The sequence below is a fragment of the Theropithecus gelada genome, chromosome 9 (genome assembly GCF_003255815.1).
Source record: "Theropithecus gelada isolate Dixy chromosome 9, Tgel_1.0, whole genome shotgun sequence".
Classification (NCBI taxonomy): domain Eukaryota; kingdom Metazoa; phylum Chordata; class Mammalia; order Primates; family Cercopithecidae; genus Theropithecus; species Theropithecus gelada.
This window is the reverse complement of record NC_037677.1, coordinates 1125480-1138176: the sequence shown is the minus strand read 5'-3', so window position 1 is coordinate 1138176 and position 12697 is coordinate 1125480. Positions and strand designations below refer to the sequence as shown.

The following is a 12697-nucleotide window of genomic DNA, read 5'->3' as shown; positions in this document are numbered from 1 at the left end:
TGGTGCCTGCCCCTAAGGTGTACCCACCAGGCTAATGCATGACACGGGTTCAGAAAGGGAGCCGCTCAGGTGACATCATGTTTTGTTCGATGGAACTAATGTTCGTGTCCCCCGAAATTCATATGTTGGAGCCCTAATTCCCAGTGTGGCTGTATTTGGAGATGGGTCCTCTAAGGAAGTAGTTCAGGTTAAGTGAGGCCGTGAGTGGGGCCCTGATCTGATGGGATTAGTGTCCTTGTAAGAGGTGACACCAGAGAGTGAGCTCACTCACTCTGAGCCAAAGAGGTGACGCTGCCACAGACATTCAGCTGAGAACATCCTGTCCCTGACCTCCCCCAAATTCATGTCCTTCTTGCATGGCAAATGCACTCATCCCATCCCAACAGCCCCAGAAGTCTTAACTCATTCCAGCATCAGTGCTAAGCTGTGAAGTCCAGAGCTTCAACAAAACATTACCTGAATCAGGAATGGATGGGACTCATGGTGCGATTCGCCCACCCTGAAGCTGAGCTCTCCTCTCCAGCCGTGAACCACTGAACCCAAACAGGTTCCATGTTCCCAAAATACAACAGTGAGCCAGGCATGGAGTAGATGTCCCTTTCCAAGAGAGAGAAAGGGGCAACAGGGAAAGGGTGGCAGGGCCCAAGCAAGTCCAAAACCCTAAGGAAGTACTTTGGGCAAAATGAGGTAATGGAGTTGAGGCAGCTGATCCTGTGGATTAGTGTCCTTATTAACGATGACCCCACGGGCCGGGGACGGTGGCTCATACCTGTAATCCCAGCACTTTGGGAGGCCAAGGCAGAAGGATTGGTTAGCCCAGGAGTTTGAGACCAGCCTGAGCAACATAGTGAGACCCTGCCTCTATAAAATATTGAAAAATTAGCCATGTATGGCGCCCTGTGCCTGTGGTCCCAACTACTTGGGAGGCTGAGCTAAGAGGATTACTTGGGCCCAGGAAGTTGAGGCTGCAGTGAGCTATGATCACGTCACTGTGCTCCAGCCTGAGCAACAGAGTGAGACCGTGTCTCAAATACACACAAACAAACAAACAAATAATGCCACGGAGTCTGGTCCTGCTCAATCTTCATGCATACACAAAGGAGAGGTCATGTAGCACATGACAAGATGGCGACACCCACAGGCCAAGAGAAAAAGCTTCAGAAGGAAACTGACCTGGCCAACACCTTGATATTGAACTTCCAGCTTCAGAACTGTAAGAACGTTAATTTCCGTTGCTTAAGCTGCCCAGTGTATGGTATTCTTTTACGGCAGCCCCAGCAGATGAAGACAGTGTGATAAGGTTGAGGAAAAAATGCTGATAATAACTGGTTGAAAAAATAATAACCAACTTTTTTCTGAAATTTTTACTTGTTAGACAGTTCATCCCTGAGAGTTGCACTTATCCATACACGCAGTCATTCATCCGAGAGGTACACCACTGTTGATGACAGCCGTGATCACTTACGGTGCTATGGCAGGACCATGAAAATGCAAAATGCATCCAAGCCATGCTCCCAGCCACAGATGCAGCACTGCATGGGAGTCACATCATAAAACATGAACTGTTAGGTAATCGTGCAGGAAAAAACGTGAATCGGCCCCTACATGAATGTTGCTGGAGTTCTAAAGGCAGTGGATTACAGATGAGGGAGAGGACCTCCAAACAGGGGAACAGGAAACCTTCGAGCCTAGGAAGGAGTTTTGGAGACTGAGGCAGGGTAGGACATAATGGATTGAGAAACAGGCTATGCCATTTAAAAAAAAAATGAAATCATGTTCTTTGCAGCTACATGGATGCAGCTGGAGGCCGTCATCCTAAGCGAATTAACAGAAACAGAAAGTCAAATACCGCATGTTCTCATGAGTGGGAGCTAAACATGGAGTACTCACAGGCATCAAGATGGGAAGAGCAGACACTGGGGAATACTAGGGGGAGGGAGGGAAGGGGATGAGAAACTAACTACCGAGTACTGTGCTCACTACTGGGGTCACTCGTACACCAAACCTCAGCATCACTCAAACCTGCATATGTACCCACTGAACCCAAAATATAAGTTGAAATTTTAAAAAAGGAAAAAGGACCGGGTGTGGTGGCTCACCCCTGTAATCCCAGCACTTTTGGGAGGCCAAGGTGGGAGGATCACCTGAGGTCAGGCATGCTAGACCAATCTGGCCAACACAGCAAAACCCCATCTCTACTAAAAAATACAAAATAAAATAAAATTAGCCAGGCACAGTGGCACGCGCCTGTAGTCCCAGCTACTCAGGAGGCTGAGGCACTAGAATTGCTTCAACCTGGGAGGTGCAGGTTGCAGTGAGCTGAGATTGGGCCACTAAGGTCCAAACTGGGCGACAGAACTAGACTCTATCTCAAAAAAAAAAAAAAAAAGAAAGAAAGAAAAGAAAAGAAAAAGAAAGAAAGAAAGAAACGGGCTGTGGAGTCGGAAATGTGTGGACCTGGGGAGAGAAAGTGCCCTGTCCTTGAGGGTGCCATGGCCGCTGCCTGGAGTCATCCTGCAGGACTGAATGTGCACACGTGAGTGCCATGGCCTCCCGGTTGGCAGCTGTGCCTCCCACCTCCTCCAGCTGGGGTGGGTGGAACTGTCCGGCCAGCAATGTCTCCATTCAGCTCCGTCAGTTCAAGGCTGTCTCTACCAGCCAGGGGCTCTTGTCACTCTGGAAGAAGGCTGAGCATTACTGTCCACCTGGCATCTGCTGGCTATGCAAGCCCTCCCCAGTGAGTCGAGGAGGCCCTTCGTCTGTGGAAATGCTGAGGCCCAAACCAAATGTGATTCATTCCACCCCAGCTGTTCCTCAAATGACCCCACGAGGGAGGAGCCGAGGCTCAGGCTGCTTGGTTCATAGTAGGAGCCTAGGGCAGGGGTGCAGGCCTGCAGGGTGCGGAGAGCGGGCGGCCAGGCTCCACCATGGGCCCCCCCTCCGAGGGCCGCTGCCTTCTCAGGGTGCCGGCCACCTTCGCCCGTGTTCTGTCCCAGCCGTGGCTGCTCGAACCTGCACCCAGAGGCAGTGAAGCCTGCGGTCATCCTTGAATTCAGATCCTGCTTTTCCTCAGAGCAATCTGGTCACCAGTTCAGTGCAAGGGTCAAGGTCAAGGCTGCGGTAATTCCCGTCTCTGCCACCCCCTGCCGTGTGACTGGTTACGTTGCTTCAGTAGCTAAAAAGGATAATATTGGCACTTTCCTGGGCCAGTAATGCGCCTGCTCAGAATGAGTCCCTGCTGTCACTGTTTGTGTGTCTTCCCATCTCTAAGAGGACAGAGCACTCCCTCGGTTTCCACAGTGAAATCTATTTTTGCACGCACTGTTGTGACTCATTGGTCTGGGACCATCCTAATGTCCTGTGCTGGAGCCCCTCAGGCAGACACAAAGTGACAGAGAGTCCTCCTGTGCTGGACAAGCTATCACTTCTTAGACATTTGAAACTTCATCCTAAAAAACAAACAAACAAACAAACAAACAAAATCAAAGAAACAGCTCCACACACCATTTGGAATAACTCCGGAGCACAGCGTTGCTGGAATCAGATGGCTGGCACCGTAACAGCGGTTTTAGAAGCAAAAGATGTAGTTCTGTCCTCGAATCAACATTAACACCCATGAATCACCCAGAATCGGATTCCAGAGCGGGAAACAACAGTGAACCCCGTGGGGCAGATGTGGCCCCCAGGCTGCCACGGCCACCGCCCGGGCTGGGGAAGTGTCCCCATGCCTGGAGTCCAGGACGCCTGTGCAGTAAAGCTGATCAGTGCTGCCCTCGCCTGCCCATGTGCCGTGGGGCCGACCGGCGGGAGAGCAGCCTGCGTTCTGTCACCTGAGAAAGGGAAGCTCTCCTACTCTTCCTTCAAGGTTCATCTCAGACATCAGCTTCAGACAAGGCTTTCTAGACCCTCTGCCCAGCGGGGAGCCCTTCAGTGCCCCATCCCCTCTACCGGGCCGGTGAGGATGAGCACCCCAAGTCAAGGCCCAACGCCAACCTCTCCATCTCCCAGACCTGCTGGCGCCTACAAGTCCCGGGCCTGGCAGAGGTCCCACCTGTCACCTGGTCCCAGAGGCAGAGCTGCCCTGTCAACCCTGTGCCTGGATGCTTCCCCTGGGAGACGCAGGACGTCCTGGCAGGATGGGACTGGCGGTGCACGCCCTGCAGGAGCCTGTGGTGGGGCTGCCGATGTCACCTTCGCCCGCTATCACGGTGCTCAGAAGCTGATTTCTCGAGGCCCGAGGTGATAGCTGAGGCCTCTCGGGGCTCCAGGGCTCTGTGGGCCTCTGTCCCCTGAATCTTCTTCTCCACCCCGGCTCAGAGCTCAGCGTGCAAGCTCGTGGGGGGCACAGGAGGGGCCGGACGACCTCACAGCCAGGCCTGACCTTTAGATGTGGGCAGCGCCAGCCTTCTAGGTGAGAACCAAGGACTGTCACAAAGGCTCCCGCCTGCCAACCACCTTGTGGATGTCATTCATGGCTACTGTGTGTGATTTGGGCACCAAGGAAGACCAAGTTATCACAGGGGCCTGGTCCAGTGACTGGAGCCTGTAATCCCAGTGCTTTGGGAGGCTGAGGTGGGAGGATTGTTTGAGCCCAAAAGTTCAAGGTTGCAGTGAGCCGTGATGGTGCCGCTGCACTCCAGCCTAGGCAGCAGAGAGAGACCCTGTCTCAAAGAAAAAGAAAAAAATTAAGAGTTACGCTCTCCCTTGACAGCATGCATTGGAAGAGTAAACGAGGGTGCAACAGGTTGAACAGTGGCCCCAGAAAGACACATCCAACCCTGTGACGGTGACTGAGAAAAAGTTCTCTGCAGATATCCTCAAGTTAAGGACTTCGAGATGGCCTCATCCTGGATTGACCAAGTGGGCCCTCAATCCAATGACAGTTGTCCCTACAAGAGGCAGAAGAGCAGACACAGACACAGAGGAGAAGGCCACGTGGGGACAGAGGCGGAGACTGCAGTGATGCGGCCACCACCCAGGGACGCCCGGAGTCCTGGAACTGGGAGAGGCAGGAAGAGGCTCCCCAGAGCCACAGGAGGAAGCACGGTCCCTGGACAGCTCAGTCTCAGATTTCTGCCTCCAGAGCTGTGGGAGGATGAATGTCTGCTGTTTAAAGACCCCCAGTTAAGGGTATTTTTCCAGCAGCTCCAGGACACAGCACATGGGGTGTCCAGGACACAGGTTTCCCTCTCTGGACCTGATTCCAGACATGAAAGACAGGACAGCCGGGAGCACCCAGGAAGACTCCAGGCGCACAGCAGTCCCTGAAAGGTCGGGGTCCCGTCTCCCTCTCAGGCCAGCATTGCGCCCCTCAGGAGAAGCCTAGCTCATCTGCCATCTGTCCTATGTGGGGCTTCCGTATTGATTCACGGCACAGTGGGAAAACGAGCTGACATCACCTACGGGCTACAGTGGCTTGGGGCCCTCAAACCCGGGGGTGAGCAGAGGAGACTGCACCGGGCCCTGCACTTCTGCCCTTTACTGCAGAAGAATTAAGAGGGAGAGGGGCTAGGTTGTTTTGTGGCAGGTTTTTCGCTTCTGGCAGGCAGGGCTGTTTTCACACAAACATGTTTTATTGCCTACAAGTGGGATTTTTAAACACTGTCTATCTTTCTTATCGTTATTAATCAGAGAGCTGTCCTTATCAGCAGCAACGCCTGCACAGCATCAGCGTCCGCACACGCCTGGTGGGAATGTGGAAACTGGGCCCAAAGACTGCACAGTATCAACATCAGCACATGCCTGGTGGAAACGCGGAAACCTGGTCCATCAGAAAAAGGGACTGTTTCCTGCCTCATGGATGAGACGATGAATTGATTTGGCTGCTCAGAGGCTCGGGCAATGCCTGTGGTGACTGGGGGAGACAATGATAATGATGAAAATAGTAAGAGTAACAGTCACAGCCGTCATCTCTGAGCACTTCCTACCAAGTGTAGGGCACTGCGCTGAGCACTTAAGATGCCGTATTACATTTAATCCTTACAAAAACACCATAAGGTGGAAATGAAGATGATTCACTTGTAAATTAGGAAAATGGGTTCTGAGGTGTTAATGACTCACCCAGGCTCCTGTGTGGCAGAACTGAGGGCCCAACCAGGTTTCCCTACTCCAAGGCCTGCAACAGCTATGCCAGCCATACTGCCCCCAATGAGAAGCTTGGGGCCCCACATCAAGGAAAAGGCAGTGCTGCAGCCTTGGGCCCAGAGGAGCCGGGAAAAGGGTGGCCACAGAGCCACACTCTGGCTGCCACATGCTACTGTGTGTGCTACCAGGAGTCGCCTTATCACTCATCAAATTATGTTAAAGAGTGTGCAGGGCCACACATGTATGTGTGTACATGTGTGTGCACATACGCACGTGTACCTCTGTGTGTGCATATTCCTGTGTGCATGTGTGCCCTAGGTGCGTCATGTGTTGCATGTGAATGAGTGCATCTGGTGCATGTGCAGGAAGGTGAGAAGAGGTTGTGGAGTGAGCCACAGCGCCAGCCATTTAGCCAGGAGAGCAGCCTGAGACTGCCAGCTGTGTAGACACTGGCTCTGGAATACTCAGAAGACTGGTGGCCCATCATCCCTGTAAAAATCCCCTCCTCCTCCCTGAAAGACTCCTCCAGCCACTGCTCTGAGAGTCAGGGAGAGGGAAGTGGACACTGTTTCCATGGGGAGGTCGGCAGAGCTCAGGGTTTCTGCTGAGGGCAACGCTGAGGTTAACCACTCATAAGCCACTCAATATGATTCTGAGTTTTGGGGGCACAGCCAGAGAGAGGCCACGTGTGGCTAAGGGGGGACAAGGCTGTGAGAAGGGGAGGAGAGCAGGCCCAAGTGTGGCCACATGGGGATGAGGCTGAGGATGGGGAGGACAGTGCCCATCATCCTTTGCGGCACCTGCTCAGCCCAACATGGAGGCCTGTGCTTGTGTCTTTCAGGAATTCGCAGACTCCATATCCCAGCTGGTCACACAGAAGTTCCGCGAGGTGACGATGGACCTCACGCCCATGCACGCCCGCCACAAAGCTCTGGCAGGAATCGTCATGACCAAAGGTAGCCACCTCCTCTTTTCCTGTGGGCATTTTCAATCTCTAAAGAAAGGAGCATTAGCATCTATCTGATCTTGGAGGCCAAAAGACTCTCTCTTCCACACCAAGCTGTGACAAAGAAAGACAAAATATTATAGGATATACAGAGATTAGTGGCCAGAGCATATTAGCAGGAAAAGCCATCCTGACCATGGTGCTGTGATTAGGCTGCCAGGGCCCAGCTCTGCACAAACATCCCCCATCTCTGGGGGGCCTGGCCAGTCCCTTCTGGAGAACCCAAGTCTCCTGAGAGTCCTGAGTCCCTCTCATTGGGGTGTAACCCACCCCGGAACGCTCTCATTTCTGCCAAGATTCCCCATCCCAAACACCCAGGGAGGGAATTCCACTCTAAGAAACACGGGTGACCCAGCCGCGAGGGGCATGCTGAGAGCCAAGGAGGCAGCCTCTGCAGTCAGCCAGGATGGGGGAAAATGAATGAGGGCTAAATCTGATGAGTCAGCACTGTGGAAACAACAAGCCACCAACTCATTAATAACAAGCCAGCGGGTTATTTGAATTCAACAATTTCCATTTCCAAAGTTTTTCACAACTGGGTAATGACCTCCTCGTCACACTCATTACACTCTCACACACTTGAGAGTCGTTACTGTAAAACAGTAACTGACTTTTGGATTAAGTTTCACACACACGCTTGCTCTGCATGTGCCGGCAAAATCTAAGGTGGAAAAAGACCATCGACCTGACATACAAACATATTTATATTAAAAAATAAAGGACCAGATGACTGGCATGGTTCTCAGCCATGCTGGGCTGGCAGGGTCCTCTCCAATCTTACTGGGTGTGGGACTATTGGAACCCAGCACCTAGTGCCATGTCTTGGCTGTGTAATCTTCCCAGTGTGGGCCTCCTGGTAAAATGAAAATGAAACTGCTTCCTCACAATGTAACTGGGTGAGATCTAGAATATGAGATGCTTTGAAAGGTAAAGTTGTTTTATAAATAGATCATGCAGTATATAAGTATACCAGCCCCGCCCTGACCACCAGCACCTGCCCCACCTTTCAGACACAGATGACACCTGCCTCTTTGTGGAATTAGGAATGTTCTAAATTGAGGGCTAAGAGTTCACCCCACCAAGCTCATCCCTGCTGGAGGTGACCATTCCTTCATCCTCCAGCATGCAGCCATCAACTGGGCACTGCCATACACTGGGCACTGCTCTGTAGGCCCACAGGGCTGCAAGGAGGAGACACAGCCCCCACTCAGGGTACAGCAGTCTCACTAAAGGAGCAGTGAGTTTGGCAGGCCAAAAGCATCATCCTAGTACAGAATCCAGCCCCACTTGCACAGAGCTCTGCGACCCATGGCCAGCCACTGAGCCTTGCTGGTACTCTGTTCTCTCACCTTTAAAACAGGGATAACAGCAACACCTACCTGATCAGGTTATTTTGAAGGCTAAATGTGTTCATGTATTTCTAGCTCTTAGAAAGTTACCTAGCCCATAGCAAGTACCATGTAAGTGTTAGTTAATTATTGGTAATGGCACTGTTTTATTTACACATTATTTAGTCAGTGCCTGGCATACAAAGGTCTGGGGAAACAGCAGAGAACAAGAGACCAAACGCTTACCCTTGTGGCTCTTATATTCCAGTGGGGAATGGTTCATAAAGAATAATTTAAATCTAACATAAAAGAAGTATAAAAGAATTATGCACACACAGAATTGTTGGTCCATATAAACAAAACTTTGGTCAATTTTAAAATGTGGAGTGTTACACAGATTTCTGCTACAGATTTCTGAATAACTCAGTTTAAATTAGTGTCCTGGTCTGAAAGGAAAGGAGGGAGGGTTGGGGGAGGGAGTAGAAGGGGGAGGGGAGGGGAACCAGCCACCCTGGCTTCCTTATTGTGCAATGCACTTCCAGCCCCAGAGGCATAAGTCAGTATGACTTGGAAAGTAATTTTTTAGCATTTCTCGGCTCCAGAACTATGATTGTCCGATATCTTTCCATCTTTCTGGGAAACAAATCTGGCAAGTTTTAGAAGCTAATCTCAAACTTCATGTGGAAAATAGTAATGTTTTACAGAGGCTTGTGGGGAAGTGATACTTCTGAGTTGCCAGTGAATACAATGCTTTATGTGTAGGCAATTTATCTACATGAATTAAATTTATTATATGAAAATGAGGCTTCACAAGGTAGAGCTTCACTAATTAGTGACTTCTGAATGCTGAAGAATAACTTGCTGAAATTTACTTTCCTATTGTAAAGAGATAAACATTGATTTTAAAAAATTAGAAATGTGCAAAATTACTAATACAAACATTTTTAGATACTCATTTACTTAAAGTTGATGTGCCATTTCATCTTAATTCTAGTTCAGTTATTCAAGCAAATGCCTAAGAAATTCTCAGAGTAATGTGTCTTGTTCTAGTTGCTGTATATGTCACAATGTTTTAAAAGTAAACTTATTTTGAAATAAAACACAATTTGATTTGCCACTCCAGTGGATGGGATGCCAACTCACTCACATTAATTAGCTCCTGAAAGTTCTGTTTATGAATCAGAGACCATTTCTTTGCCATTATGAGAAATATAATCAGAGAAATATATACTTATGAACAGAAGTTTTTAGTTTTATCAAATTAATGCAGTCATATGGTAGAGATTCTAAAGAACTTCTGAATGAAAAGCCATATTCTCCCACTCCACCCCTCACTCCCCTTCACTCTCAGAAGCCACCTCTAACCATTTTAAATTTTGTTCTTGTGACTCTAAGTACTATGTTGCTTCTCTATTTCTAGATTTTCAGTTCTAGATAACGTCTATTGACTCATGCTATTAACATTTGATACTTTTTCATTTTCCATTATTGTTTGTAATGCACAATTATAGATAATAAACCTTTATTTCTTATTGCATCAAATTTAGAAAGTGTGGTTTCACTACGTTCTGTGCGTTGAGGGTGGCAGCCCTCAGCCCTTTCCCCACTAGCCAGCCTCTCCCAATTACACGTTACATCTTTATACCATCATCACTGGTATTTATATCCTTTCTTATGCCCATAATTAAGTCTTCTCTATTTTGTCTTTTGAGTGATTGTAAGAGCTGAACAGCATCTATCTGATGAGAGTATTGTAGATATTCCCACCACAGAGCCAAGCAGAACCACGTTCAACCTTCCCAGGACAGTTTCCCCAGAAAGGGAGCCTGGCTGCCTGGCGTCAGGACACACAGAGACTCTGCCTTCACCCCCAGTTCCAATTGTGTTGTGTTTAAGTTTGATTCAGGTGTGTTGCTAGACTTGCTTATATTGCTTTTGAAATATTGTGCATTTTTTTTTCTGGAATGTCTTCTTTTTTCTTACTGAAAAAAAAGAGGAAGATTGTGCCTTTACCATACGTGCTAAGTCACGAGGCCTCTAGGGAAGCATCTTGCAGAGGGTACCTGCCTCTCTCCCGGAGAACTCCCCAGCCAGGCCCACCGAGGCACATGCTCTACAGACCCCGCATCCTGCTCTTCCAGTGGGACACCGTCTCCGAGATCATTGTCTTCTCCCCTGCTTTGTCTCCCCTCATACAGAGCTTCCTCAAGAAGCATCATCTACAATGGGAGATCAACTCTGTGAATATTCCCACATCTCAAAATGCCTTGATTTGCTTCTCATCCGTCTCAATAGGTTCCCAGGTGGGGAATTCTAAGCTTTCAATTATTTTCCCTCAGTATTTTGAAGGAATGTTTCCATTATCTTTTATCCAATATTTCTGACCTGCCTCACATTTTCTCTGCAGTGACCAGCACCCATCCCTACCCGGGAGACGGAAAGGTCTTTTTTTTAACTTGGATTTAAGAATATGTTTAGGTATGAGTCATTCACCTCTCTTGACATATTTAAGCTATTTGTATATTTTCATGTCATTTGTGTTATGAATTCCTTCATTTACACACATTTCTGTTAAATTTTCAATACTCTGTATTAATCTTCTGCTTTTACTTTTTAAATTTTACTCTCTTCATTCTTTTACTCGATGTTTTTGGAGATTTCTTAAATTTATCCTACAGCTCATCAACTGCCTTTCCCTTCTAATTTTTGCAACCTATTTTCGTTATTTGAGTCTTTCACTTATCCTCCATTCTTCCTTTTTCATAAAGGGCGTGGACTGTGTCTTCCGGGGGAGCCTCTCGTTCTGTAGCTGTAACTTCTGTTCAACTCCTCTGAGGAAACGCCCTGGCCCGTGTCCTCCAGGCCAGGGGCAGTGGCTTTCTGTTTCTCGTGGTCTTTCTCCCGTGTCCTGCTCATGGCTCTCGTCTGAATACACACACTCGTGAACGAGACGTTAGATTGGTATCGTAGGCGCTGGCCTGGTGTCTTCTGCGCTGTCTTCTGTGGCCAGCTGGTCCTTCTCCCACAGGCTCCCGCCCGGATAGGAAGGCGGCGCAGGGCCCATTTCCATCAGCTCAGGTCTCCTTAGGATTCCCGGCAGGCGCCCCCACCCCCGCCAGCGCCAATGAGGTGGGGTCCCAGCCGGCCCTGGACCCTTCTCAGGTGGTCCTTCCCTCCCAGTAGCGTGAGACTCCATTTTTCATGCTGAACAAGTGCTTCCACCCTCAGACATTCTCCCCAGGGAGCAGGACGCTTGGCCAACTGCCGCAGCCATTTATTAAAAATAATCCTGTGAGCCTTATGCCAGGAGAACACGCACTGCTGCCCCCGGACCCGTAGGCACCGAACCTGGGCCCTCCCAGCCCCGACCTTGAAGGCAGCTGCTCTCTCTGTCACTCGGAAGCTTTGTTCTCATTCTCTCAACTCCTTCTCTGCTCCGACTCACACGCCATCTTCTCAGAGAGCGTGGACTGTGTCTTCCGGGGGAGCTTGGACACTACTCAGGCCGTCTCCTGGGAGGGCGTGGGCCCTTGCTCAGGTCTTCCGGAGGAGCCTCGCCATGCTCAGGCCGTCTCCCGGTGGAGCGTGGACCTGACTGAGGCCGTCTCCCAGGAAGCTGTGGACCCCCCTCTCAGGCGGTCTTCCTGGAGGGCGTGGCCCCCTCTCAGGCCGTCTTTGGGGGGATCGTGGGCCTCGCTCAGGCCGTCTTTGGGGGGAGCGTGGGCCTCGCTCAGGGCATCTTCCGGGGGAGCATGGGCCTCCCTCAGGCGGTCTTCCGGGGGATCGTGGGCCTCCCTCAGGCCGTCTTCCGGGGGAGCGTGGGCCTCCCTCAGGCCGTCTTCCGGGGGAGCGTGGGCCTCGCTCAGGGCATCTTCCAGGGGAGCGTGGGCCTCCCTCAGGCCGTCTCCCAGGAAGCTGTGGACCCCGCTCAGGCGGTCTTCCGGGAGGTCGTGGGCCCCGCGCTCAGGCAGTCTTCCGGGGGAGGGTGGGCCTCACTCAGGGCGTCTTCCGCGGGGGCATGGGTCCCACTCAACCCTTCTCTGGATCACACAGTAGTTCAGCTTTGTTGCCTCCCGAATCCTCTCGTTTCAGCGGACAAAGAAAGTCAAATGTTCTCCCCATCCTTTTGAACCCCGACAGCACTTACTAGCCAAGCTGTCAGGGTACAGCTTTATTTAGAAACTCTTGTGTTTCATGAGAGAATGATTCTTAAAGGGGCTGTTGATAGTGATGCCTTGCATTTAATATGCAGATTTACAGTTTTGACAGCATTTTTACA

At 50.2% G+C, this 12697-nt stretch overlaps 1 protein-coding gene across 1 annotated transcript in view; it reads left to right on the top strand.

The window, feature by feature from the left end:
• Positions 1–12697, top strand: part of ADARB2 (adenosine deaminase, RNA specific B2 (inactive)) — a 515410-nt gene that overhangs the window by 438326 nt on the left and 64387 nt on the right. Inside the window, exon 4 of the mRNA XM_025397185.1 lies at positions 6926–7040. Within this exon, the coding sequence (XP_025252970.1) occupies positions 6926–7040 (115 nt within the window). The remainder of the gene's footprint in view (positions 1–6925; positions 7041–12697) is intronic.